We start from the raw sequence: 22,662 nt of genomic DNA on the forward strand, positions 1-22,662 counted from the left end.
ACGCATTGAGTACGCTCACAGATTCATATATTCTTATGTTTAGTCCCTTGACACACTGAGCCTAAGATAAGCTTTTTAATTTTCAATGTGGACGTTTTGATGTATATTGTTTGTTCAGCAATCTCACTAATAACAAATAAGTCACTATGTTACATTGTCGGTTGGAATTTGCTGTTGTAGTTAGGTAGTTAATGGTTATATGCAAGGCTTATCGTTTAATTAGTAAGGTGGAATGATTCTTAGAGCGGTGTGTACTAAGTGCGTTTTTTGATTGGCAGCGCCTTTCCCGGGGTATACCACGATCCCGGCGATCCCCACGACCCAGAACCAGACGTTCGTGTTTAGCCCCCTAGGCGTGATCAACTCGCAGCCCAATATTCTGCCGTCGCACTCCCAGCCCACCGTATCTGGGATTGGCCAGCAACAGAAGTCTGCTGACATGCATAAGGTAAACACATTTATTTTAACTTATGTACTGTTGAAGAAATTTCATTGATATCACGGCTATAATAGACATGTTACTTCCAGCATCAGCAGTGATGTAAATATTTTTTTATCACATCGATTCTTGAGTTAATCGTTGCTGTTTTTTGCGTACAAATCTGAAACTAATTGCTGCGTTTATCTTTTTTGTGGAAAAGTTGCAAGTCTGTTATGACCCTTAACACTTACGTAAAGTTTTATAAAAGTAACAAACATTTTAATATTTTAATATTAAACAGAAAAAAGTGTTTCTTTATCAGCAGCGGCGTAAGATTCGCAGAAGTATTAAATCACCATTACATTTTTCCACACATTGGCATGCATTGGCGTCGTTTGACCACCAAACATTATATGTCAGCTGTCACATTTCAAAGTATAATAGTGTATCCTATGGGTAAAACCAACGAAAGAACAAACTTCTTTCGCATTACTCGCTAAACAGTCGGCCTATGCTTTCGTCATGTGATGGGAGCCAATATTTCAGTCAGTTTATTTTTCTGATATTGTTTAATTTATTAAGATTATAGTGTATTAATTAATACATTCGAGGTGTTTTTTTAAATAAGTGGTTTAAATTAAGTTGCAACTTCAGTAATTTGTGAAATTGTGAGAATTTTTAATTCAAATGTCAGTCCCCACGTGTTTTGATCAGAGAAGAACAATTTTATATCGTAGGTCTTAGAGTGATAGTCTTTTACTCATACGCTGGCATCAGAAGAACTACACCGAGTCCAGCGTATTTTTTTCGCACGCACTTTTTTTATGTATATTTGATTGCGAGTTTTGTCAGCGAATATACCAGGATACAGCTTGTTTGATGGACGCCCCTAACAAACCGAGGTTCTACCCTCCGCGACTGATCTTGAGGGTACGATTGTCGTCATGTTTTGGACTCAAACATGTAGATAAGAAATTATGATGTTTAATATAGTGTTCCGTGTTTTCAATTTATCAAATTATTATTTAATATATTTACTAACCTGAATCTACGAATTCAATAGTTATTATTTATGCGTAACAAGGAATTTTTATTTATTTCAATGATTGGCAAATTTCAATCAAGTACATATTTAAGATATCGACTAAAAGAGGCCATAAAAATATCTGGGGGCACGGCAGTGCTCCGGGCAAGTCGAGTCGATATTTACTTAATCAGCGTTATTGGTAGGGTAAGGTGGGGCACAATGTTACACGGGGTACAATGTTACAATGCATATTTCTCCGTCCCTTTCTTTTAGTTGTATGTTGTTGGTATACACGTTTGTCAAGCTCATAAGAACTGCTCAACTGAGCCGCTGAACATCATACAACTAATAGAAACCACCTTACCCTATGCCGTATTGAAAAGTTCAGTGTGCACCCAAGTATATAAATTGTCGTATAGTGTTAACGGGCTTCGTGTACTGCAGGTGATGAGCGGCGGCAAGGTGACTGGCGGTAAGGTGACGTCGGGCGGCGCCGGGCAGGCGGTGCCGGTGCAAGCGCAGTGCGTGCAGGTCTCGCAGCCGGTGCTGAGCGCACAGCAGGCGGCGCAAGCGCAGATCATCAGCCCGCTGCAGGTTTGTATCCTTATACTCTGCAGAAAGTAGAATTACTTGACTTATGGTCCTATGTCCCCTAGATGGGGCAGAGGGCGTCCACAACAGTCCTCCATCGCGTTCGGTCTTGAGCTATGTGTTTGATCTCGCTCCAAGTCTTGCCGATCTTCTTCGCCTCGTCTGCCACAGTGCGCCGCCAAGTTTGCTTGGGGCGACCACGTTTGCGTTTAAAAAGCCGCCTGTCGCAGAAAGTAGGGCCTACGTTACAACGCTCGTAAGTCCACGAAACGGCGGGGTTATTACGAATCTCAGTAACCAGTTGCCAAAGGTTCCGCCAAACTAATTTTTAGGGCTAAAAAGCTAACGTTCTATATTCTAAAATATCGATAGTCGATGCCTAAAAGTAAATACCTACTCGATGATGGTCCCTTCTAGAATAATCTCATCCATGGTTAATTTCAATGTGAATGATATTGAGATGTATGTAATTCGTGTGCGTCAGAATCTGCGCAGTGCAGTTGGCCTCTTACTATGTATGAGCAACTCGCAAGATACTAAAATAACTTATCGCATCTGTGTTTTCTTTTCCACTAAATGTTTTCAAAGATTTATTAAGGTATTGGCAGCTTATTTTTATGGTATTTTTTAAACTTGAACAAGACAATGGTTTACCTATAAAATTTAACAGTTTTATTTATGATTACTAGCTGATTAACAAATACTTTGTTAATAAATCAGTAATCTGTTAAATGTGTTATTCACTGTTGGTTTTTGCTTTGTTTTATTTACCCATTTGCGCATGCTCACTGCGAATAAATTATGCAATGCCAAAGCGAACTATTACTTATTTTAGTTTTATGTCTGATTGATGTACTTAAAACGTTTGCTTGCGCTTTTGTATTGTGACGTTATTTGCTGGTTGTTTAGTAAGAAGTTTGGACTATTCGCAGGAACTCCTTGTTCAGTATTTTTGAAGGAACTACTGCGAGTTATATTTCGTAATAGTTCCTTTTAAGAATTTTTAAAAGTACTGTTTATCGATCTTCTGCAAATAATCCAGAACAAGTTGTATTATACTTTGTTTAGTTCACTACACTTGCATACATCATAATATTGATCACAGTTGAAAATAAATTTATATTTGTATAAATAGGTCACAAGAAAATTATACCTATTCATACAATCTGATAATACGAGTTCATTTAACTTGCTGATAAAGTTCCTGATAGCCTAGAAGGAACTTATCAGTATCTATTAGATGTCTCAGATATCTTTGCTAGATGAGGTCACTAACAAACAACCTTTGTATGTCAGATAACTATCTGGGACTTTGACAACATCTAACGAAACTGACCCTTCGACTATGTTTAGATAGATGAGATACAACTCGCGTGAAGAAGTCTGTAATAAATTAATTAGATTATTTCATCATGTAAATGGTCCAATAAATGATTAAAGTCTTCTCAACCTCGTCCAACACAGCATAATAATATAGTTCGTTTCATCCACAAAGACGCGCCCCACCAATTTTTGGTTGAGGAAAGCGCGTTGTGCGGGGAGTTTGATCCGAGAAATCAGAGCGTCATTATTGTAGTGTGCATGTGCACTCATGGATGATTTAGCGTGTATAGCCTGACCAGGAACATAAAAACCCTGGCATAGAGGCGCATCAATTGCATTTGATAGTGCAACACTGAGTACAGTCGTACCTGTGTTAAATTAATAGGCTAACTTTATGTATCAGGATTCAGGATTACGGGCTAATTTAATATTTTCATAAATTAACGAAAACATATTATTATAGGTAATCTGGTTTAAATAAATTAAATGAAACCATCAATCGAGCTAGTAGGATTTATTTTATTATTCATCAATAATCAAATTCAGAACTTGAATATTCAACTGCAATGTCTGCTCATGAACGCTTCAAACTCGGTACTTCTTTCCCAATTCCATAATGGGAATGGGGCACACTGAAAACCAGCGTCGTGGCCTGCCTCACCGGGGGCCATGGCATATGCTGAGTGGGGTCCCATTGCGATGGACATCGCTGTGCGACAGGGTGGCACTGCTCAGTTTTACTTTCACTTTCATTGTATGTTTTATTTTATGTCACCTATGTCTTATTTACTTTTTTTTCTATTATTTACATCTTTTGTCTTCTGTGATGTCCATGGCAATAAATGTTTCTTTCTTTCTTTCTTTCTTTCTTTCTATAAAATTCAACACTTAGAAAGTGACAAAAAACTTTAAAATAGGTAGTTGAAACAAACCACAGCTAATTTTCATAGTGGACTGTACTATACGATAAACATGTCAGTCAATTTGACAACCTTTGTTGGAAACATTATTCAATGAAAATATTGTCCGAACCCTTGGTATTTCTCTTCGACAAATACTTTAACACATTGTGAACCACTTTTCTTTCACGACTATAAAAAGATTTTAGCAATTTCATTCACAAAATCAATTGCGCACATTTTTAAATAAAGTTTGTTTACACTTTGACATCAATAGACTGATATGCAAGGTGACATGTCAATGAAGTTTTTAGTTATTGTTGCCATTAAAAGAAATTAGTACCATTAGATTTCCGCAACATGGCGAGGGTTTTTATGTTCCTGGTCAGGCTATACCGATAACATCAAACATTAGCGGAAAAATGGTGGGGCGCGTCTTCGTGGATGAAACTATATCTAGACTCATATCTCGGTGGCTGCCTGATGGTCCGACTCCTCCCCAGGCTGGCGGCCAGACGATGCAGTTCGCTCCGTGGCAGCTGTCCGGAGCCCTACCGCAGGTGTGGACCGGCGGCATCCAGGCCGGGGCTCTGCCCGCCGGGGGCCTGCTCACCCACAACCCGATATTCATCAGGGGCACTCAGCCGGACGCCCCGCCCTCGATGTTCATTCAACACTCGCCGCAGAACAACGTTCAGCATGCGAGTAAGTATATTATTTTATACGTTAAGGGTATTTTACACGAATACGCGTAAAGAATTACGTTGTTTAGCAATAAAGTTGTGATGAATCACAGTTTTTTTGGTGTAAAGTACCCTATTTTATCCCATTACAATTATGATATTCATAGATAGTATATTTTTTTTTTGTTATTGTGTTTGTGTTAAGCAAAGCTATTTTGCAAGTGCGATGTTTTGTTTGATTTTTAAATACTATTGTTCAGTAGCGAAATTTTTATCACGGTATGCAAGGCCTGTATTTATCAAATGCTGAAAGTATTTTCTGACTTTGACAGTAATTTACAAAATACTTACATAAGGCCAATAAATGTTGAATTTATAACTACTTTACCAAAGATCGGTGCGGTTGTAAGCATAAACATCACATTTTGTTTATAATTACAATTTGACTGATTTTGATTTTGTCCGCCAAAGTATCACGTAACATCACCTTGTGAAAATCCACAAGGTGTCACGTGCCCATCTGCTGTACAATTGTACATACATAATCAAAGCAACTTAGCTGTGTTTGTACAAAAACACGCATATTGTGGTTTTCTAGACTAGAGCGAGGCATGTGTGATGCCGACGCTATTTTCTCAAAACTATGGCTGAGTTGCACCACCTTATTATAACCGGTGTATTTTGTATGGAGTTGGACAGATTGACGTTTGTCAAAGTTAAAGTAAGACGGTGCTACCCAGCTTATGACTTGTTTGTCGTTGTCCCGTAGACGTGAGCGTGGCGTGCGCGACTCCGACGCCGGTCAAGCCTCGCGCGGCGGCCGACGGCATGAGCAAAGCGCCGCGGCCGCTGTCCAACATCCTGCCGTCCGCCGGCATCCGGCCCGCCTCGTCCGTGTCCACGCAAACCAACGCCAACCAGCAGAACCAGGTCAGTTAACACAACTTTTCAACCGACTTCAAAAAAGGAGGAGGTTCTCAATTCGACCCGTATGTTTTTTTTTTCTATGTTTGTTACGCGATAACTCCGCCAATTATGAACCGATTTGAACAAATCTTTTTTCGGCATATAGGCACAGAATAATAATAAGTACTACGTACAGAAGTTTTACTTCGCGAAGATATTTAAAAAAGTGTATGCTCAATGTCATTAGCAATATGGTGTAATTTAGCCTGTCTCAAGAGTCAAGCACCATTTTGTTGACCAACGTCAGTGATCGGCACTGCGCCGAAGCTATAGGGCTGACTTCGGTAAAATGATGTGACGTGAGGTGCCAAACAGCGGAAAATGGCGGAGGATATACATGATTTAGCATGAATTATCATAAATAATATTAACTACTTATTTACCTCTCAGTGTCTTGAGGCAACTTAAAAAAGTACATTCTGTGTTTTATTATTATTTAGGCAGTAAAATACTACACAGTATTTAGTACACCATTTTCTTTATTTTCTTCCATCATACACAAGAATACGCGTGCGTGAGTCAATGTTCGCTCGTATGTGAGGCCTTGTCGAATAGTATCCTGTAGGTGGGCCATCGTGCGTGTTTTGTTTTCGATGTAAACTCGCGGAGATGAACAGGCCTGATATAGGTAATACCTCAAGGGTGGTCCCATTTAAATTTAATAATAGAAAAAACAACCCCCAGGGGTGGAAAATTGGGGATGAACTTTTTTATACGCAATATCTCCGCCGATTATAAATCAATTTGAACGATTATTTTTTTGGTGAATAGGTATTATCAAAAGGGTGGTTTGATGCGAATTTGAAGAAAATATTTCACCCCCAAGGGTGGAAAATTGGGGATGAACTTTTTTATACGCAATATTTTTAATTTTTAGTTTTTTTTGTGTTCACGCATTTGAAGTCGGTTTTATTTTTTTTTAAAGTTAATTATGTTAAACTTGGAGTGCAAGTGTGCTTTTGTTCCCAAGTCGACGAAGCACATTGTTGGGAAGCCAACAACGCGCGGGAGGAGACTTGCGGGCGGCGTATAGATGACCCACGCTGAACTGTCCCACCAAACTCAATGACAGGGGGGCGCTACTATCGTTCAACTATATGGTTTCCAACATGGCAAAAATCGGAACCAGCGATCTGGTATTGACGGTGGCGCCCCACTGTCAATGTCATCGATAGGACAGTTCACTATTTTGGAACTATACGATGACTAACGTCACCTCGGGTCGACAGCGTCGTCATCGGCTGCGCTCGGCTCACTCACTCACTCGCCTTTGGACACCACCGTCGACGCACAAATACCGCGTACTCTCATAATCTCTTCTAATTAGGCTGGCGAGAATTACAACACCCATTTTTATACAGTCCGCTATTTCATTTATTTCTTAGTAATATTAATTAGGACCCTAACAATGGTCCTTTAGGATATCGCCGTCTTATTTGCGAGAATATTATCAGGAATACCACTTAAAGAATTCCTTCAAAATTCAAGACCCTTCAATTTGAAGCTCATGTTGTGCCCTGCGTGCCCAAACAACTGCACGCAGGAAGATTTAATGAAGGCTACTGACAACTTCTTGTGGCGGAGTTTTGGGCTGACGCTGTGTAGTCAATATAGGTTTGTTGTCGATACGACAAGAAGTTAACACAAACTACGTGTTACCCTGTTATATGCTCTCCAGTGCCACCCGGCTCGATAATCTGTTTTTACACCCAGACCAGCGCCTACTAGGTGAAATACACAGCTTTAGGCTCCGCACAATGCGCATACTAATAATAATATAATAATAATAATCGTTTATTTCTCTCTTCACAAAGTAGAAAACATGCGTACTTAAATACAAAGGTCTTATGCTAATAGTCTTAGCTTAGTTCCCTTGTGAGATACTGGTGCCTGAAGTAGGTTTCAAAGAAATCTGTGACACAGGTTGATATACTGACAATTTACCATAGTCACTACTGGTTGCCACGTGCTACGTCCCGCCCAAGCGAAGGTGGTTGGTGGCCGCCACTAAACGGAAGTATTCCAACCTCACGTCTCCACCGCTGCAACTCCTGTGTAGCCAAGATCTTAGATTCATTCATACAGCTTGCACTCTAATAAAGACCTAACCAGTGAAAGTCAAGTTTGTCTCACAGCAGAGTGAAACTGTCATTGGAACCACAACGGAATAAATCAGAAGAACATAACCGCCTCTGTGGTCTAGTGGTAAGACCACCTGCTTCAGACGCAGAGGTCCCGGGTGCGATTCCCAGTGGGGGCAGATTTTTCTGTTCGGTTTGGTTGGTGGTAGGGCTTGTTCTAAGTCCGCCTGGCTAGCTACCACTATCTTACCTAAGTCTGTCGCCATAACAACAATGTTAACAGCATTATTGTGTTCCGGCAGTTAGAGGTAAGACAGCCAGTTCCTCCGTGGTTGAGGATTCCGGGTGAAGCTCGCTTCCACCTTCGGCCTGATCGTCACTTACCATCAGGTGAGATACAGGCCAAGAGCTTCGGAAAAAAAAGGAGTTCGAGCTTGGGGCTGCCCGGCAATGTCATGATTCCGGTCCAATGTAGAATTTAAAACATAATTTTTATTTTGTATACAGGCTAAACAGCGTGGCAAGCCCGGAGTGAGGTCGCCCGCGCCGGCCGCAAAGCAAGATGCCGCCAACCAGACCAACAAGATGCAGCATCAGATGCAGCCGAAGCAGCAGTAAGTGCAATGAGGGTTTTCGCGTATAAAAAATCCGCCAGATGGCAATACGGAGACGCGAGGTCCAAATGCTGCATGATTGTTTGACAGATATGTCAAAATCCACCAATCACGCAGCAGTCAGACCCCACATCCACGTCCCGCCATCTAGCGGATCTTTTTTACGCGAAAACCCTCATTGAAGCCTTTGAGTATACAGCTTTAAATTACAATTTTAAATATCAACTTCAGATCCAAACAAAACAACAACAACAAGACCAACAAGTATTGAATTTGGTGCCTCGTTTATGTGTAGTCCACTTATTAACTTAATTTTTTGATATATGTACATGTAATATAATATCACCTTCATACAAAACTTGTCATCCCATTAAATGTGCGCTAAAATATACGCCATTTTCTGCCTGTCTTCGGCTTGTCGCATCCAGCTTCTGCTAGCGACTTTTCGCGAATCTTCACCTCATCTTACTATAGAGCGTCTTACTCTACGCTTACGCATTTAAAGTCTATTTTGCGGGAGGACAAGGATCTATAATCTCTGCTCCAATGTCATGCAGTTAATAATCAATAGTAGTAGTATTTATACTAAAAAGAATTAATTTACAGGCTGCTGGTGATGAACTCAAGTGGGCAAATTGGACAGATCACGAGCGTGCAAGATAAGAACTCGGTCAACAAGTCCATCCAGCAACAAGCCATGATGCAACAGCAGGCTATTGTAAGTCAACGTTCATATTTGCTTTGTCTGGATTACTAATGTTTGGCCAAAAAACGTTTCCCAAATCATCACATCGCAAACAACGTTTCCCAAATTTTCATTTGGCAAATTCTCATTTGGCAAAACAACTTATTGCAAACTTTTAATTCGCAAATGTCGTTTTTGGCATATTATTGTTTAGCAAATTATTGTTTGGCAAAGTATGATTTGCCAAATGTTTCATTTGGCAAAAATATTTCATGATAAACTATTTACAAAATAACTTGATTAGTGCATAGAATGGAATACAAATTAGCGTGTGGTTATTATTTTGTTTAGTGGGTAGTTAAAATAAAATTTGTTCTAAATTAATTTTTCTATCTCATTCTTTTTATCGAAATTTCCAAATGATTCATTAACAATAGAAGTGATTCAAGCGCTCGGCGGCCGCTGCCGCGGCACGCTTCGCTCGCCTTCGCGCATTAAGTGTCACTGTTCTAACCTAACCTAACCTACTATTTTCTGCAATATCTACTTTTTGCAACCATACTATTTTCTGCAATCGCTTTGTTTTACATAAAATTATTGGGAAAACCATGATCATGTACCTACCTTATGCTTTGATTTGTGGGTAACGGTGGGTAAGTAAGTATGTGAAGTGTCAATTTGACCAAACAAATTATTTGGGATATAATATTTGGCAAAATAAAACATTTGCTTTATAAACATTTGCTTTATAAACATTTGCCAAGTAAAATTTTGCCAAATGATAATTTGACCAAATGACTTAGTTGCGAAAAGTACAGTTGCTAAAAGTTCATTTGGGAAATGAAACTTTGGCGATAAGTTGTTTGCGAAGTGAAATTTGGCGAAAAGTAATTTGGCCAAACGGAAGGATACCGCTTTGTCTACTACAACTCTGTTTGTATTAAAAATCCGAATGTAATACTTGGTACTAAATAGTGATGGTTACTTTTCTCTATTTAATTCTGAATTGGCTGTAGCAGCAACAGCAGCAACAACAGCAGCAGCAGCAGCAACAGCAGCAGCAACAGCAGCAACAGCAGCAGCAGCAACAACAACAACAACAACAACAACAACAACAACAGCAACAGATGCTCCATCAGCAGCAGCAAACTCAACAGATGGTGCAGCATTATCAGCAACAAGGTAAGGTGGCTTTAATTTATGACCTCATTATTGGCGGCTTTAATCAATCTGGACTACACAATCGAATTTCTTGAATAACAAGGCGTTTTACATGTTTTTGACTGACGGCTTTGTGTGCTTTAAACGGGTATATTTCGGATGATAAAATCCAGCTGTGACTAATTCAAGAGTGCACAATCATTGGCGTAGCGTGGATTTTTCCACCAAATCTAAATTTGCCGTCTAGTCCTATTTGGCTATATTATGATCACATGTTATTAGAGATTTTTATTACTGTGCTGTGCAAATACATACATGTGGATTTTGTGTTTCACGTTGTTTATTTGGCGTGTTTCAGAATTAAAACATCATGCTTTTGACTTGTTATCTTTGGATATTCAACCATTATAGTTATTGTTTAAAAGTACGTTAAATGAATATAAAAAAATCAGCAAGCATTAAACCAAAGGTAATTAGATGTGAGTGAAAACACGAATAATTCAGCGTATTAATAGCTCGAGACAACGGAGTGCGTTTTTATGGCGAGGTGGACCATCATCATGCACCTAACCATTTCAACAGTTAATGTACAGCTATTTGTATCGGCATGCGTGGCAGGAATCAAAATGTCCATGTCATAACATATATATTTTTTAATTCTTATTCAATTAAGATTAACTCTTAGCATAACTAGTTGCTAATGTCAGTTTGTAAATAATGTTGGGCGTCATTAACTTCACGCAGCACCAGTTGAGAGCGTCACAAGCTACATTGAAAAGTCAAGGACATTCTGCTTAATGTGGACAAGGACTGTCTCCTCTACGATCAATGGTAGGCATGTCGTGATCTTTTAAGACATACCCCCGTGACATGTCCAGTGATGTCCAAATCCATTGCCACCTGACGCTGAAGAATAGACCACGCGGGGGCGGCAGCTTTGCTCCCCGCCGTCCCCTAGTCTGAGCCGCCCGGATCATGGCCCTTCGGCCGTCCCACGCTACGCCGCTGTGCACAGAATATGTGAACTCGCTCTATAGTCTGGTCCGTGAGCACGTAGAATTTTGTCCAATGACCCCTAGCTACCCATCCTTATCGCTCGCGCGTAATTATGTTGCTATCGCGCTCGCACACTCACTGGGGGTGCCAGTCGCACAGTCGCGACAGCAATATAATTACGCGCCAGCGATAAGGATGGGTAGCTCTAGGGGTCATTGGACAAAATTCTACGTGCTCACAGACCGGGCTTTAGCCATCATCAGAAAACGTCAACACGGCCGCAGCCTCGTGCGGCCTCGTGTTAGCCGACACGCTAAGTGTTCACGCATGCGCATTCAGTCTCATCATTGATTTGTTCGATAAGCCGTGCACAAGTACGTTGCACAAAAGTTCCGCACTTTCTCGGTGGACCCAGCTGGCCCGCACAATGAGCACGGTTCTTTCATGCGCACAAATCTCATTCTCATAAACTTTCTGTGTAGTACTTGTAACTTTTGTGTATAGTCAAAAACAACGCATCTCCTAATCTAAGAGCCTCCAGATGCATTGTTATAATTAGACCAATTGATTTTCTATTTATAAACTACAATAGTATTCGTGGATAGTGTAACTTTAGATTGAAAAAAATGTTTATCTGAATTGGTGAAAATATTGTGTAGCATCAAAATAGTAAACTTTTTATAATGCGCTGCCATGTGTCGCGATCATAACATTGTAGGCGCATTCTACAAGTTGGCTAGCGCTCTTCGCTCATCGCTCGGTATTGTCAATGGTCTGGCCGTATGCTGACAACAATGATATTTGAGGATAGTGTAACTTTAGATTGATAAATTATTTTTCTAAAGTAGTGATTTTAACAGAAGCAAACTTTTTTAATTGTGCTGCCATGTGTCGCGATCATTACACTGTGAACGCATTCAACAAGTTGGTTAGCGCGATGGCGCTTGCAAATCACTTCATCGCTCGTCATTTCTCTGGCCGTATGCTGACGAAGCATTTGTTCTCAGGAATGACGCTGGGCATGCAACAAACGTTGCCCGTAGGCTCGGTGTCGCAAACCATTCCGATGGCGGGCATGCCGCAAACCATATCGATGGTGCAGCAAATACATCCGGTAAGTGAATATAATTAATATTGCCAATGTAACTTCTCAGAATTAATGAGACTAAGCTTATTGTTGACTAGTTCGTAGTAATGTTGTTCAAGTCAGCAATTTCGTTCCGACTGAAAGTCGAGAGAGATAGATAATAAAATAAGTAGTAGGTATTATTAAGTCTTTAGTGTAAGTAAATCATGACGCAGTGAATCTAAAATATTGTTGTTCAGACAAGAAAAACACACATAGATGAAATGTGATATGTCTGAATTCCAATTGCTGCTGCTGATTTTAATGTGCATATTTCAGACACTGACGCATTATGCGGTTTTGTTTTTGTAATTCAACTCTCTTTGGTCTGTTTGTGATCTATAAACGACATAAATACATTTAATGTTATGGTTGGTGATTTACAAACAATTTGGTTTTGTAACTTTCGAAAAAAAAAAGACTTTTAATCCCCAGTCGATGTTATAACCACGTGGATTTGGATGCACTTCAAAGATTCAAAGATTATTTATTCACCGAGATAATGTGGTACAATAAAATATGTGGTCTTAAATTAAAATGAGGTGCAGCTTATCTCACCAGCGTAGCTGGCATGTGAATTTGTGCATAAAAAATCATTATTATAAATTACAATTATAATTATTATATAGCTATGTCAATAATTCAATTAGTTATTCAATAATATTAATTATAATAATCTTACTTCAATAAATTAAATTAGATGTCAAATTGTTTATTATAATTTACATGTCAAATAATCCTTAACTGAATAAAAACTTCGCCCCATCGGAGCTGCTAACCAGTCCTTAAGTAATATTATAAGTAGGCAAGCAGCTATTACTATAGTTACTCATATGAGGCCACGTTCTAGCGTAGTGCACCCTCTTGTCCAACCCCTTTATTCCTCATCATCCACGCTGTAGTCAAACTGTACGAATGTCGTTTCCAGCTGGGCGGTATGGCGCAGGCGGGCACGCTGGTGGGACAAATCAACAGCGCGCCGGCACAGCCGGGCGGCACGCAGGTGCAAACGCTGCCGCAGCAACCGCAGGTAATCATAATCATTTCATCAACAGCCCTTTACAGTCCACTGCTGGACTATGAGCCTCCTCCACTATAGTGGAGGGTTTTGCCATAATCTCCACGCTTGGCAGGCGGGTTGGAGATCGCAGTTTAAAAGATTGATGTTTTTCAGAGAGCGCTGCTGCCCATTCTCTGTTTGATGTGTAGTCCCTAAGTCGCCTCTTACGACACCCGCGGGAAGAGTAGGGGTTGGTGACAAATGTATTCTACTCTGCCGTCACCACACGGCTGCATAATCATTTATTGCTTCATAAGTGTACATAGGTGGTGATCTTAAACTAAAAGTCTCAACTTATGACCCTGTAAGGGTATTGCAAATCTTAATTGTCGTACATTACTAAATATTCTACAATAATAATTAGTCGTACCCACGTCATATTAATTAATATCCATAAATAGGTAAATAATCTGGATGACTAATTTTCAATTATTTGTCCGTCAGACAGATCATTAGAAAATATTAGACTCGTATTTTTTATTTTCTTTCATAATTAAATAATAACAGTGCTACATCGAGTTGAAATGGCAGGTTAGATAAACCAAGTCGGCTAAGCATTAAATATCTAAAAGTAAAATTAAGTTTAATGCTTTTCTCAACAATTAAACTGTTTCACTATCGAATCCTCTGCGTATATATTTAAAATTGACGTCCATATGTAGGTAGTAAGTCTTGTAACACACTGTGTTTATCCAAAGGCTTTGGTCGGCAACGGCATCGTGCAGACTTCAGTGGGCATGGCAGTGCAACAGCCTACGCTCAACCACTCCACCCCGATGCAGACCGTGAGTACTACCCCTTATGTCACTAATAGTACAAGACAAAATCGCTGAAATTACACTACATCTTGGGGATTACTCAAAAAACTAAACAAAAAATCATCGCAAACTGAACTCTTTAACAATCCAAATATGCGAAGGCATCGCAACAACCTCGACCTTTCCACTAATATAAACTGCTGATTTTAACTCTGATCAGGTTACAGTTATTGCATACGTTCATTTGCCTAAACTCGATTTTGTAATTGTCGGCATAAAGTGATTGGCAAGTATGCATAATTTATTACTCATAATAGACTAAAGTAAGGTGTACGTGGCATTTCCTGCATACAGCAATCAGAAAATAAGCTTCCACTCACTTTTTGTGAGCTAGGTAAACCAGTGCAGCTTGTGTGCGAGTGATAGTAGAAGCGACAGGTCGCGCCTGTGCTTTTGAGGTAATAAGTAATTGCATAATCTTTAGGAATACCCGTAGTTTGAACCTAATAACATTAGCGTACTAAGGGTGGATTCGACCAAACAAGAGTAAATATTAATCTCAGAATAAATGGACAGTTTTGACATATTTCCCAAACTGAAACTGTCAATGTGTCAGTTATAACAGGAGTTATTCTCGGATAAAAGTTTGGTCGAATCGGGCCTAAGTGTGTGATATTAATCCCGCCCTTTGCACTGAATATCTCTACTGGAATTATGGTTTTGTTTGCAATAGTGAAACAAATCATAGTCACGTTGGTAGTTGAACAACATAGATTAAACTTTAACGGGTTTAAACATACATGTTTAGTATACTCAACAATCTACCACACTATATCCTCAATCCGTATGTATAAGCACGTATTACATGTATACAGGGTGGAATTTTGTAATGCCACCTGGAGGGAAAGTAAGTAGTAGGTAAACCCTTAATACTGTAGATAGAAAATTTTACTCAAAGAAAACATTCCTTTATTTTTGAAAAGAAAGAGAACTGAATTCAAAGATTTTCGATTTTTTTTTAAATCACCATACCATACAATTTTCTGTAAATAATTACAATAATTTAAGATTTCATGGTTTTCCTTTCATTTGATTTATCAAGTTTGTTTGAGAGATTTCATCCTTATACTTAACCCTAACGATCGATGCAATAAAAATACAGGGTGTAATTTTTAACAGATTTTAGTTGGTTCATTTCCGAGTGTAGCAAGCAAATTTATGAAAATCATTGAATGCAGTTCTATTTCTCTTCAAAAATAAAGGAATGTTTTCTTTGAGTAAAATCTTCTATCTACAGTATTAAAAGTACTTTCCCTTTAGGTGGCATTACAAAATTCCACCCTGTATAATAATGTGTATATTGAAATAAGCGTGTAAACGTAGTATGTATGCGAATATTGGTGATGGTGGTTGGCAGTCGCTCGCGATAGACGGCGCGGCGCTGCTGTCGGCCCCGCTCGTGCAAGTCTCGCCGGCGATCTTGCACCATGAGGTAGATGGACCTTAACGTGGCACCCATGGGGTCTCTTACGACCCTTAAAACTAAACTAAACGCCATAAAGGACAATCTAACGGCCAAATGCTGAAGCGGCACTCAAAGGTAACGCTCCGTTGTTTCAATGGTCAGTCACCAGTCGAATATCACCACAAGTAAACATATTGACTTGTTCCATTTCATTGACCATCAGTTCCGTGACGACTGGTGGTGACAGAGCCTTCACTTGAGAGTATCATTTTAGTATTCGGGCAAAGTTGTCGGTGTTTTGGAGAAACGAAACGATATGTTCGTAATCTTTACCATCTATAGCCCGTTCTACGAAACATCGGCTCTACTCACGTATATTGTACCAAATTCCTAAAGTTTTTATAATAGACCTGTAGATATATTCTCTGGATATATTATAAAATAATGGAGGTGAATTACTTTACCTAAACTTTAGTAGTACACAATACGTGATGTGCCCATTCTAGGCCCTATTTTCGTCATAATTATGTAGTTTAGTGTTGAAATTATACCTTTTCTAGAATTTGATTCTTTTGATATTTTTAATTACTTTTTATATTTGCTTATATAAAATTATTCATTGTTGTTAATAAATAAATTTGAAAAAAAGTTAAAACTAATTTCAAATGACCAACCAATTGGTTGAAAGACGAAATATATTTATTTAATTTACATTACTATTTACTTTTTCAAAGTTCCAATTATAACAGCAACAGTAAAATATTTTTATTATATTTGCATGGTTTGCTGAGTTTATAAATTTAAATATTCGTATTTATTATTATTATACGTATGTGTGCTATATAAATAATGATTTAATGCATGATTCTGAAAGACGATAATATTGTGTATGGTACAGTCGAGTTCACAAACACATTTCAAAATATTGTAAACGTTTTAACAATCATAATTATTATATTTCAATACAAAGTCAAACATCAATAAAATGTAATCATATAAACTGTACATAAATATGTTGCGGTAGCACAGTATTGACTGTGCTACAATATTTTGAAACTATACATACAGGGTGATTTTGTTATATCAGTATCCAATTTTTTTAATAAGTTTGACTTTTTAATCGTGGTATTTTTTGCGAAAAAAATAATTGAAAATGTAATTCGCGGGTGCCCATATCTTAATTTTTAAAGGTCAAGGCTTATTTTCGCGCACCATTATGTCTATTAAGCTTTGCATTTTTCTATGAACGAAGCAAATTATCCACGTGTGCCAATTTTAAAACCGCGCGCAGCGGATAAAAATAATTAAACACTGGAAAAAAATATTATTTTACTTTAATCGATTAAGTTACTGATTCTCAGTCGCTTCTAAAAATTTGGATACTGATAACAAAATGGTTTCGTAAAACAACGCCCATCTCAGGGGTGGTGGTGGTATACACGACACTGATATTAATTTTTTTTCGATAATAAAAAGCGTGTCCATGATATTGATAAAGTTACGGCGTAAGCACAAGGCAAAGATATATTTTTTTACCATTAATGTATACACGACACTGATGCCGAAAAATATGTATTTTAAATTTTCATGGAATAATCCATGAAATCAGGAAAATGGTATTATTACGCGGGCGAGCTATCGGTCAATCCCCCCGCTATCCAGGGGCGGCGGCCGCGTGTGCTTGGTGGTGTAGCGGGGTACGCGGGGGTGTTGCAGGCGGTAACTCGAGAGTTTTAGGAGACGTTTAAACAAGGTTTTTTAGTGGTAAAGTAATATTTAAAAATTTATTTATATTTTTCTTGTAATTACTTTCATGTGTACTACCACCCCTGAGATGGGAGTTGTTTTACAAAACCACATCCTGTATATTTATGAACTAGACTGCACCATTGCATGTTTTTTAACTCAAGGCATGAGAGTTTTTAAACTCTTGCATGGTTCTGCATTTGTTTGCAACGACCAACTGCATAGTGACCAGAATATTATAACATTAGGAATATGTATTCTATTATGTTACCAGTATTATTCATGCATATTGATTAAATAGTCACAAAATAAAATATGTACTTATTTTATCGGGATTTAAGGGATATTTTGTATATAATTAACAATGTAATATTTATATCAATCAATAAACAAATTCTAACAATGTTGGCATCAAGTTCGATATCAAAAGAATCAAATGATGTTGAAAAATTGATTGGCCAAAGAGTGCCGACTTAATGTTGGTATCTCACGCATGAAATCTATAAAGGTATTTTTTAATAATCAATCAGAAATAGATATGTCTTCCATTTTTACCAAAATACTCCCCGATAACGACTCGACCTTTTTCGGTATGCGTAAAAGGTGACATAAAAAGCAACGAAAACAATTAATGGAAAATGTAGTGTATTAAAATATCATTTAGGCCCAAGCCACTAAGCCAAAAGCTTCGCTTGGTGCCACGATTTGGTGAGTATTTTGTCACCACGTTCAGAAAAACCACAGGATACAACAGTCCATATTTTAGGGAATCTGGTTATGTCATAACTTATGAGTGGTATGGAGAACCCTCAGTGTGCGTTTTACAGTGTGGCTGGCAGGGTAGTCATTTCGAAGAGCGGACGAAAAATGATTCGACGATTCACTGTACTATTTCAGCTTGGTGACTTAGTGATTCCGAGGGTAGAGAGAGACAGAGTTGGTCTAAACACCAAGCAAAACTCTTGACTGTGTGACTTGTGCCTTACATACGAAAGAGCGATCGATCGGGAAGAGCGACCGAATACATATTAAAATAGGTTTTTGTCACACATGTGTACTGATTATTTTCTGTGTGCCACTTTTACTTAAGGGGAAACGTGGGCAAAAAGCCAAAAAGCCCGCTGCGCGACAACCACAGAAGGCCCCAAAACGCGGAATTGTATGTTATCTTCCATTAAACAATATAAATGTTTTTAGTTTTTCGGAGCTTCGTGTCGATTTTTCTTTAGGGTGTCAAATGCGAACGAATGATTGTGACTATGCAAGCATGCAAAACTATCTTTGTGTCTTCAAATTTGGAATCGATGTTTTTAATTGCCTTTTTGTCTGCCTTATGTGTATTACCATAGATCGGAATAGGTTGAGAGTTCTGTTGTGATTAGGTCATAACTTTATAAATGGATAAGCTTCATTATCAGCCAAAGTTTATATTCTACCTATCAACACTACTAGAGACAGATATTTTACATGAATTCATATTAATTTCTATCTCTAGCGGTTAAATTCCTATAGGATATAATTTTTTTTTCGATAATAAAAAGCGTGTCCATGATATTGATAAAGTTACGGCGTAATAAGCAAAGATATATTTTTTACCATTAATGATTAATATTTCATTACATTAAATTGCCTCTCGCAAACTTGCAACAAGTATAGGCAAGAACAATACCTTGACAATAAACTGAGATCAATGATCTGAACCATTTATTTTAGGCCAGTAGAATTAAACACAAAAATGGATTAAATCGGAAATAATTCCTACTAAAGATTTTAGTGCTTTAATGGCTTCATTAGTTGCCCATAAAGACTCTCCTAGGTTTTCGACTTCGACGGAGTTGTGCTTAACTGGTGGGGGACCCCGAAAGGGGCGCTTTTTAGGTTTTCCGGTTACACCGCGTAAAGGACTTACCCTATCGAAAAGTGGTCTTCCTGACGGTTGAAGGGCATTTAATCCTGCATTAAATAAGACTAAATTCATATGTTTTGAACAAACCGTTCTCGTGCAAATGTTCGGCAAAGTAAAAAATATGTGTATAATTAATGACCCTCTCCACGTCCAATGGCTCATTACCCGCAGGCGTCTAAGTCTTGAAAAGGAGCGCCTCAACCAGTGTAACCCTATCAAGGCTTACGAGCTGGATGCGCCTATCCTTGTTCGTCCCAGCCGTTCCTTAACTGCGGTTGCTGCACCTCTTCCTGGCACTCACCTAAACGACTCTGTGTTACCTACTGTGGCTGCCCCTCTTCCGTGTATCCTTTTGCACGACTACGTTGCCTAACCGTATGCCTAGTCTAAGGTTCGACGCCAAAAATCAACAACAACAAGTTCATATTAAAACGCTGAAGAGTTTTTTGTTTGTTTGTTTGAACGCGCTAATCTCAAGAATTACTAGTTTGATTGAAATAATTATTTTTCTGTTGAATAAGGTAAGTGCCCCCTACTTCGGTATATTAAGGCTCTTACAACTTTAACAATTTATTTAAAAATAACCAAGGATGATATCAGTATGAAAGCTTTTGTATGCTAAAGTTTGGTCTTTTGACAGTAAGTTAATACATAAATTATAGTTATATTGTTTAAACTTTTTTTAATATTAATTGTTCTGCGGACCTCTTGTTTGGATCCTGTTTCGTGATAAAATTTTGCTCTGTTTCTAAGTTCGTGAACTCATGTCCCCTATTTCGGGATAAAGTTTTACGCATCGAGTTAGGATATTTTAATTATGATTAAGGGTTTAATAAATTTAAAAACGATAGTATAAATTTAGAATAAAATAATTCTGTGAAATTGACGATATTACTTACTTCATGAGAAATAATGTGAGTCTGTCTAGCTAGGTAGGTACGTACCTTCGTATAAAGTTTTGATTTATTATTCTAACAATATGTAAAAATACAGTGTGAGTCACGTTAAAGTGTACATATGAAAATAGATGAAACTAGACCTATTTTTATCGACAAAAAAGAGGTCAAAATTTTTTTGAGATTTTTTTTAATTTTTTTATAGAATTTTTTTTCTTCCGATTACTTATTGTAAAGAAAACGTAATAACTTTTAAACTAAGCGGTATATCCTGATAAAATAAAAACAGTAATAATGCTAAATAACAGGCAATACTAAAAAAATACATAAAGTACACAAAAAATGCCAACAAACAATAAAAAATGACACTTTTTGAAAAAAATCTGCTTAAAAATTCGTGATTTTTTGGTTATTTGATAAATTTCTCAAAAAAATGCCCCTATAACATGTGGTTTTTATTACTTTGTATTATTTTCTATCGTATTACCTTCGTAAAACCAAAAATCGCATGTCTCTATCCCTATCACAACGTTTGCAATGATCGTTTGAACTAAGCCTCTCCGGGCGCGCCATTCAACGCTTCGTTAAGAACGAAACTGAAAATGGCTCTAGATTTGTAATTTTGATAAAGACAAGTTAGATTTCAAATAAAAACAAAAGATTTCGAAGTAAAATAAGCATTTTAGTTAAAATTAAAATTGTCTCTACCTGTAGCGGAGAATAATGTTGTGGCAGGCCTTTGTTCAAACGATCATAGCAAATGTTGTGATAGGGATAGAGACATGCGATTTTTGGTTTTACAAAGATAATACGATAGAGAATAATACAAAGTAATAAAAACCACCTATTATAGGGGCATTTTTTGGAGAAATTTATCAAATAACCAAAAAAACACGAATTTTTAAGCAGATTTTTTTCAAAAAGTATCATTTTTTATTATTTTTTGGCCTTTTTTGTGTATTTTATGTATTTTTTAGTATCGCCTGTTATTTAGCATTACTACTGTTTTTATTTCATCAGGATATACCGCTTAGTTTAAAAGTTATTACGTTTTCTTTACAATAAGTAATTGGAAGAAAAAAAATTCTATAAAATTTTTTAAAAAAATCTCAAAAAAAATTTGACCTCTTTTTTGTCGATAAAAATAGGTCTAGTTTCATCTATTTTCATATGTACACTTTAACGTGACTCACACTGTATTTATATAACCATCAGAAATGTAGGGGGGCCTTAAAAAGTATTAATAATTACGGTTCCTTGTTTCGTGATACTGATTATTCCAAATTCCCCAAGTAAAATTCATGGATTATTGTCAAATTGTGTCAATTAACTATTATCTATCCCATATAAAATACAAATAAACCAAGATAAATAAAACGAATCGAATTAAAACCAAAATTACGCTGGTAGTACTTATGCTAATTTATCTTAAAATTGGTCATTTATGTAAACTTCAAACTCGTGTCATATAAATTCTAGTGAACGAAACATATACCGAATTTAGATCATGAGAAACTTAAATAAATGTATTATTTGATTCATAAATTACATTTCAATTATCATAAATAATTATTTAAAAACCAAGCATCAAAATATTATCCATAATATCCTTGATTCGGTAGTATCCCGAAACAGGGGACACCCGAAAAATAATATGTACGCTATTTCGTGAGTCAATTAATCGCAATTTTAAAGGAATTCTACGTTTTCATATAACTTTTTTCTAAGCCAAATAAATTGTCAAGGAACACATGAAACCACTATTACAAGTGTTATGCAAATGGACGTTTCTTCGCCTTTTTATAAGCTTAAGAAGTTGGAGCGCTAACCTTACGGTGAGAGCAACATTTTCACGCCGCACGGCTGTTTTTGGCTCTCTGTGAGTTTGAAGCTTCGTATTGCTCTCATTTTTGGCGCCACAATGTTGGTACTTGGTTTTTTAGATAGCTTAACCTCTCCTATGCTTTGTCTCAGATCTGTGCAACCTCTGTCAACTGCTATGTCTCAGATCTAAGACAAGACTACTTTGTCATTTGAAACATCATTTGAAAACCGTAGCAGTTGGCGGGTGCAGTTTTGCGCGGCTCAATAGCACGCCAAAGGTTAAATAATAGAGTTTTTGTAGTAATAAAGAATTTTTATAAATAATATTCCATTTGCTTATTATTTGAGCTAGAAAAAAAACTTACGAACTTACGTACTATCACGAACTAGTAGCCGTTTACCTTATCTCATAAATTTAGGAAAGATATAGGATA

General features: G+C 37.6%; 1 protein-coding gene across 10 annotated transcripts in view; it reads left to right on the top strand.

Annotated features, from left to right (window-relative positions):
* The window catches only part of PH (polyhomeotic), a 56,147-nt gene that overhangs the window by 19,361 nt on the left and 14,124 nt on the right, over positions 1-22,662 (top strand). For 9 of the 10 annotated variants that reach the window (XM_028306666.1, XM_028306675.1, XM_028306691.1 and 6 more), the window contains 10 exons: positions 279-448; positions 1,893-2,042; positions 4,765-4,966; positions 5,714-5,874; positions 8,499-8,605; positions 9,212-9,323; positions 10,307-10,472; positions 12,455-12,561; positions 13,502-13,603; positions 14,332-14,418. In XM_028306666.1, coding sequence (XP_028162467.1) covers positions 279-448; positions 1,893-2,042; positions 4,765-4,966; positions 5,714-5,874; positions 8,499-8,605; positions 9,212-9,323; positions 10,307-10,472; positions 12,455-12,561; positions 13,502-13,603; positions 14,332-14,418 — 1,364 coding nt within the window. The remainder of the gene's footprint in view (positions 1-278; positions 449-1,892; positions 2,043-4,764; positions 4,967-5,713; positions 5,875-8,498; positions 8,606-9,211; positions 9,324-10,306; positions 10,473-12,454; positions 12,562-13,501; positions 13,604-14,331; positions 14,419-22,662) is intronic. The other variant, XM_028306715.1, reaches the window with a different exon arrangement.

The sequence above is a fragment of the Ostrinia furnacalis genome, unplaced genomic scaffold (assembly GCF_004193835.3).
Source record: "Ostrinia furnacalis isolate ACB-3 unplaced genomic scaffold, ASM419383v2 OfSCF0188, whole genome shotgun sequence".
In the NCBI taxonomy this organism is placed as follows: domain Eukaryota; kingdom Metazoa; phylum Arthropoda; class Insecta; order Lepidoptera; family Crambidae; genus Ostrinia; species Ostrinia furnacalis.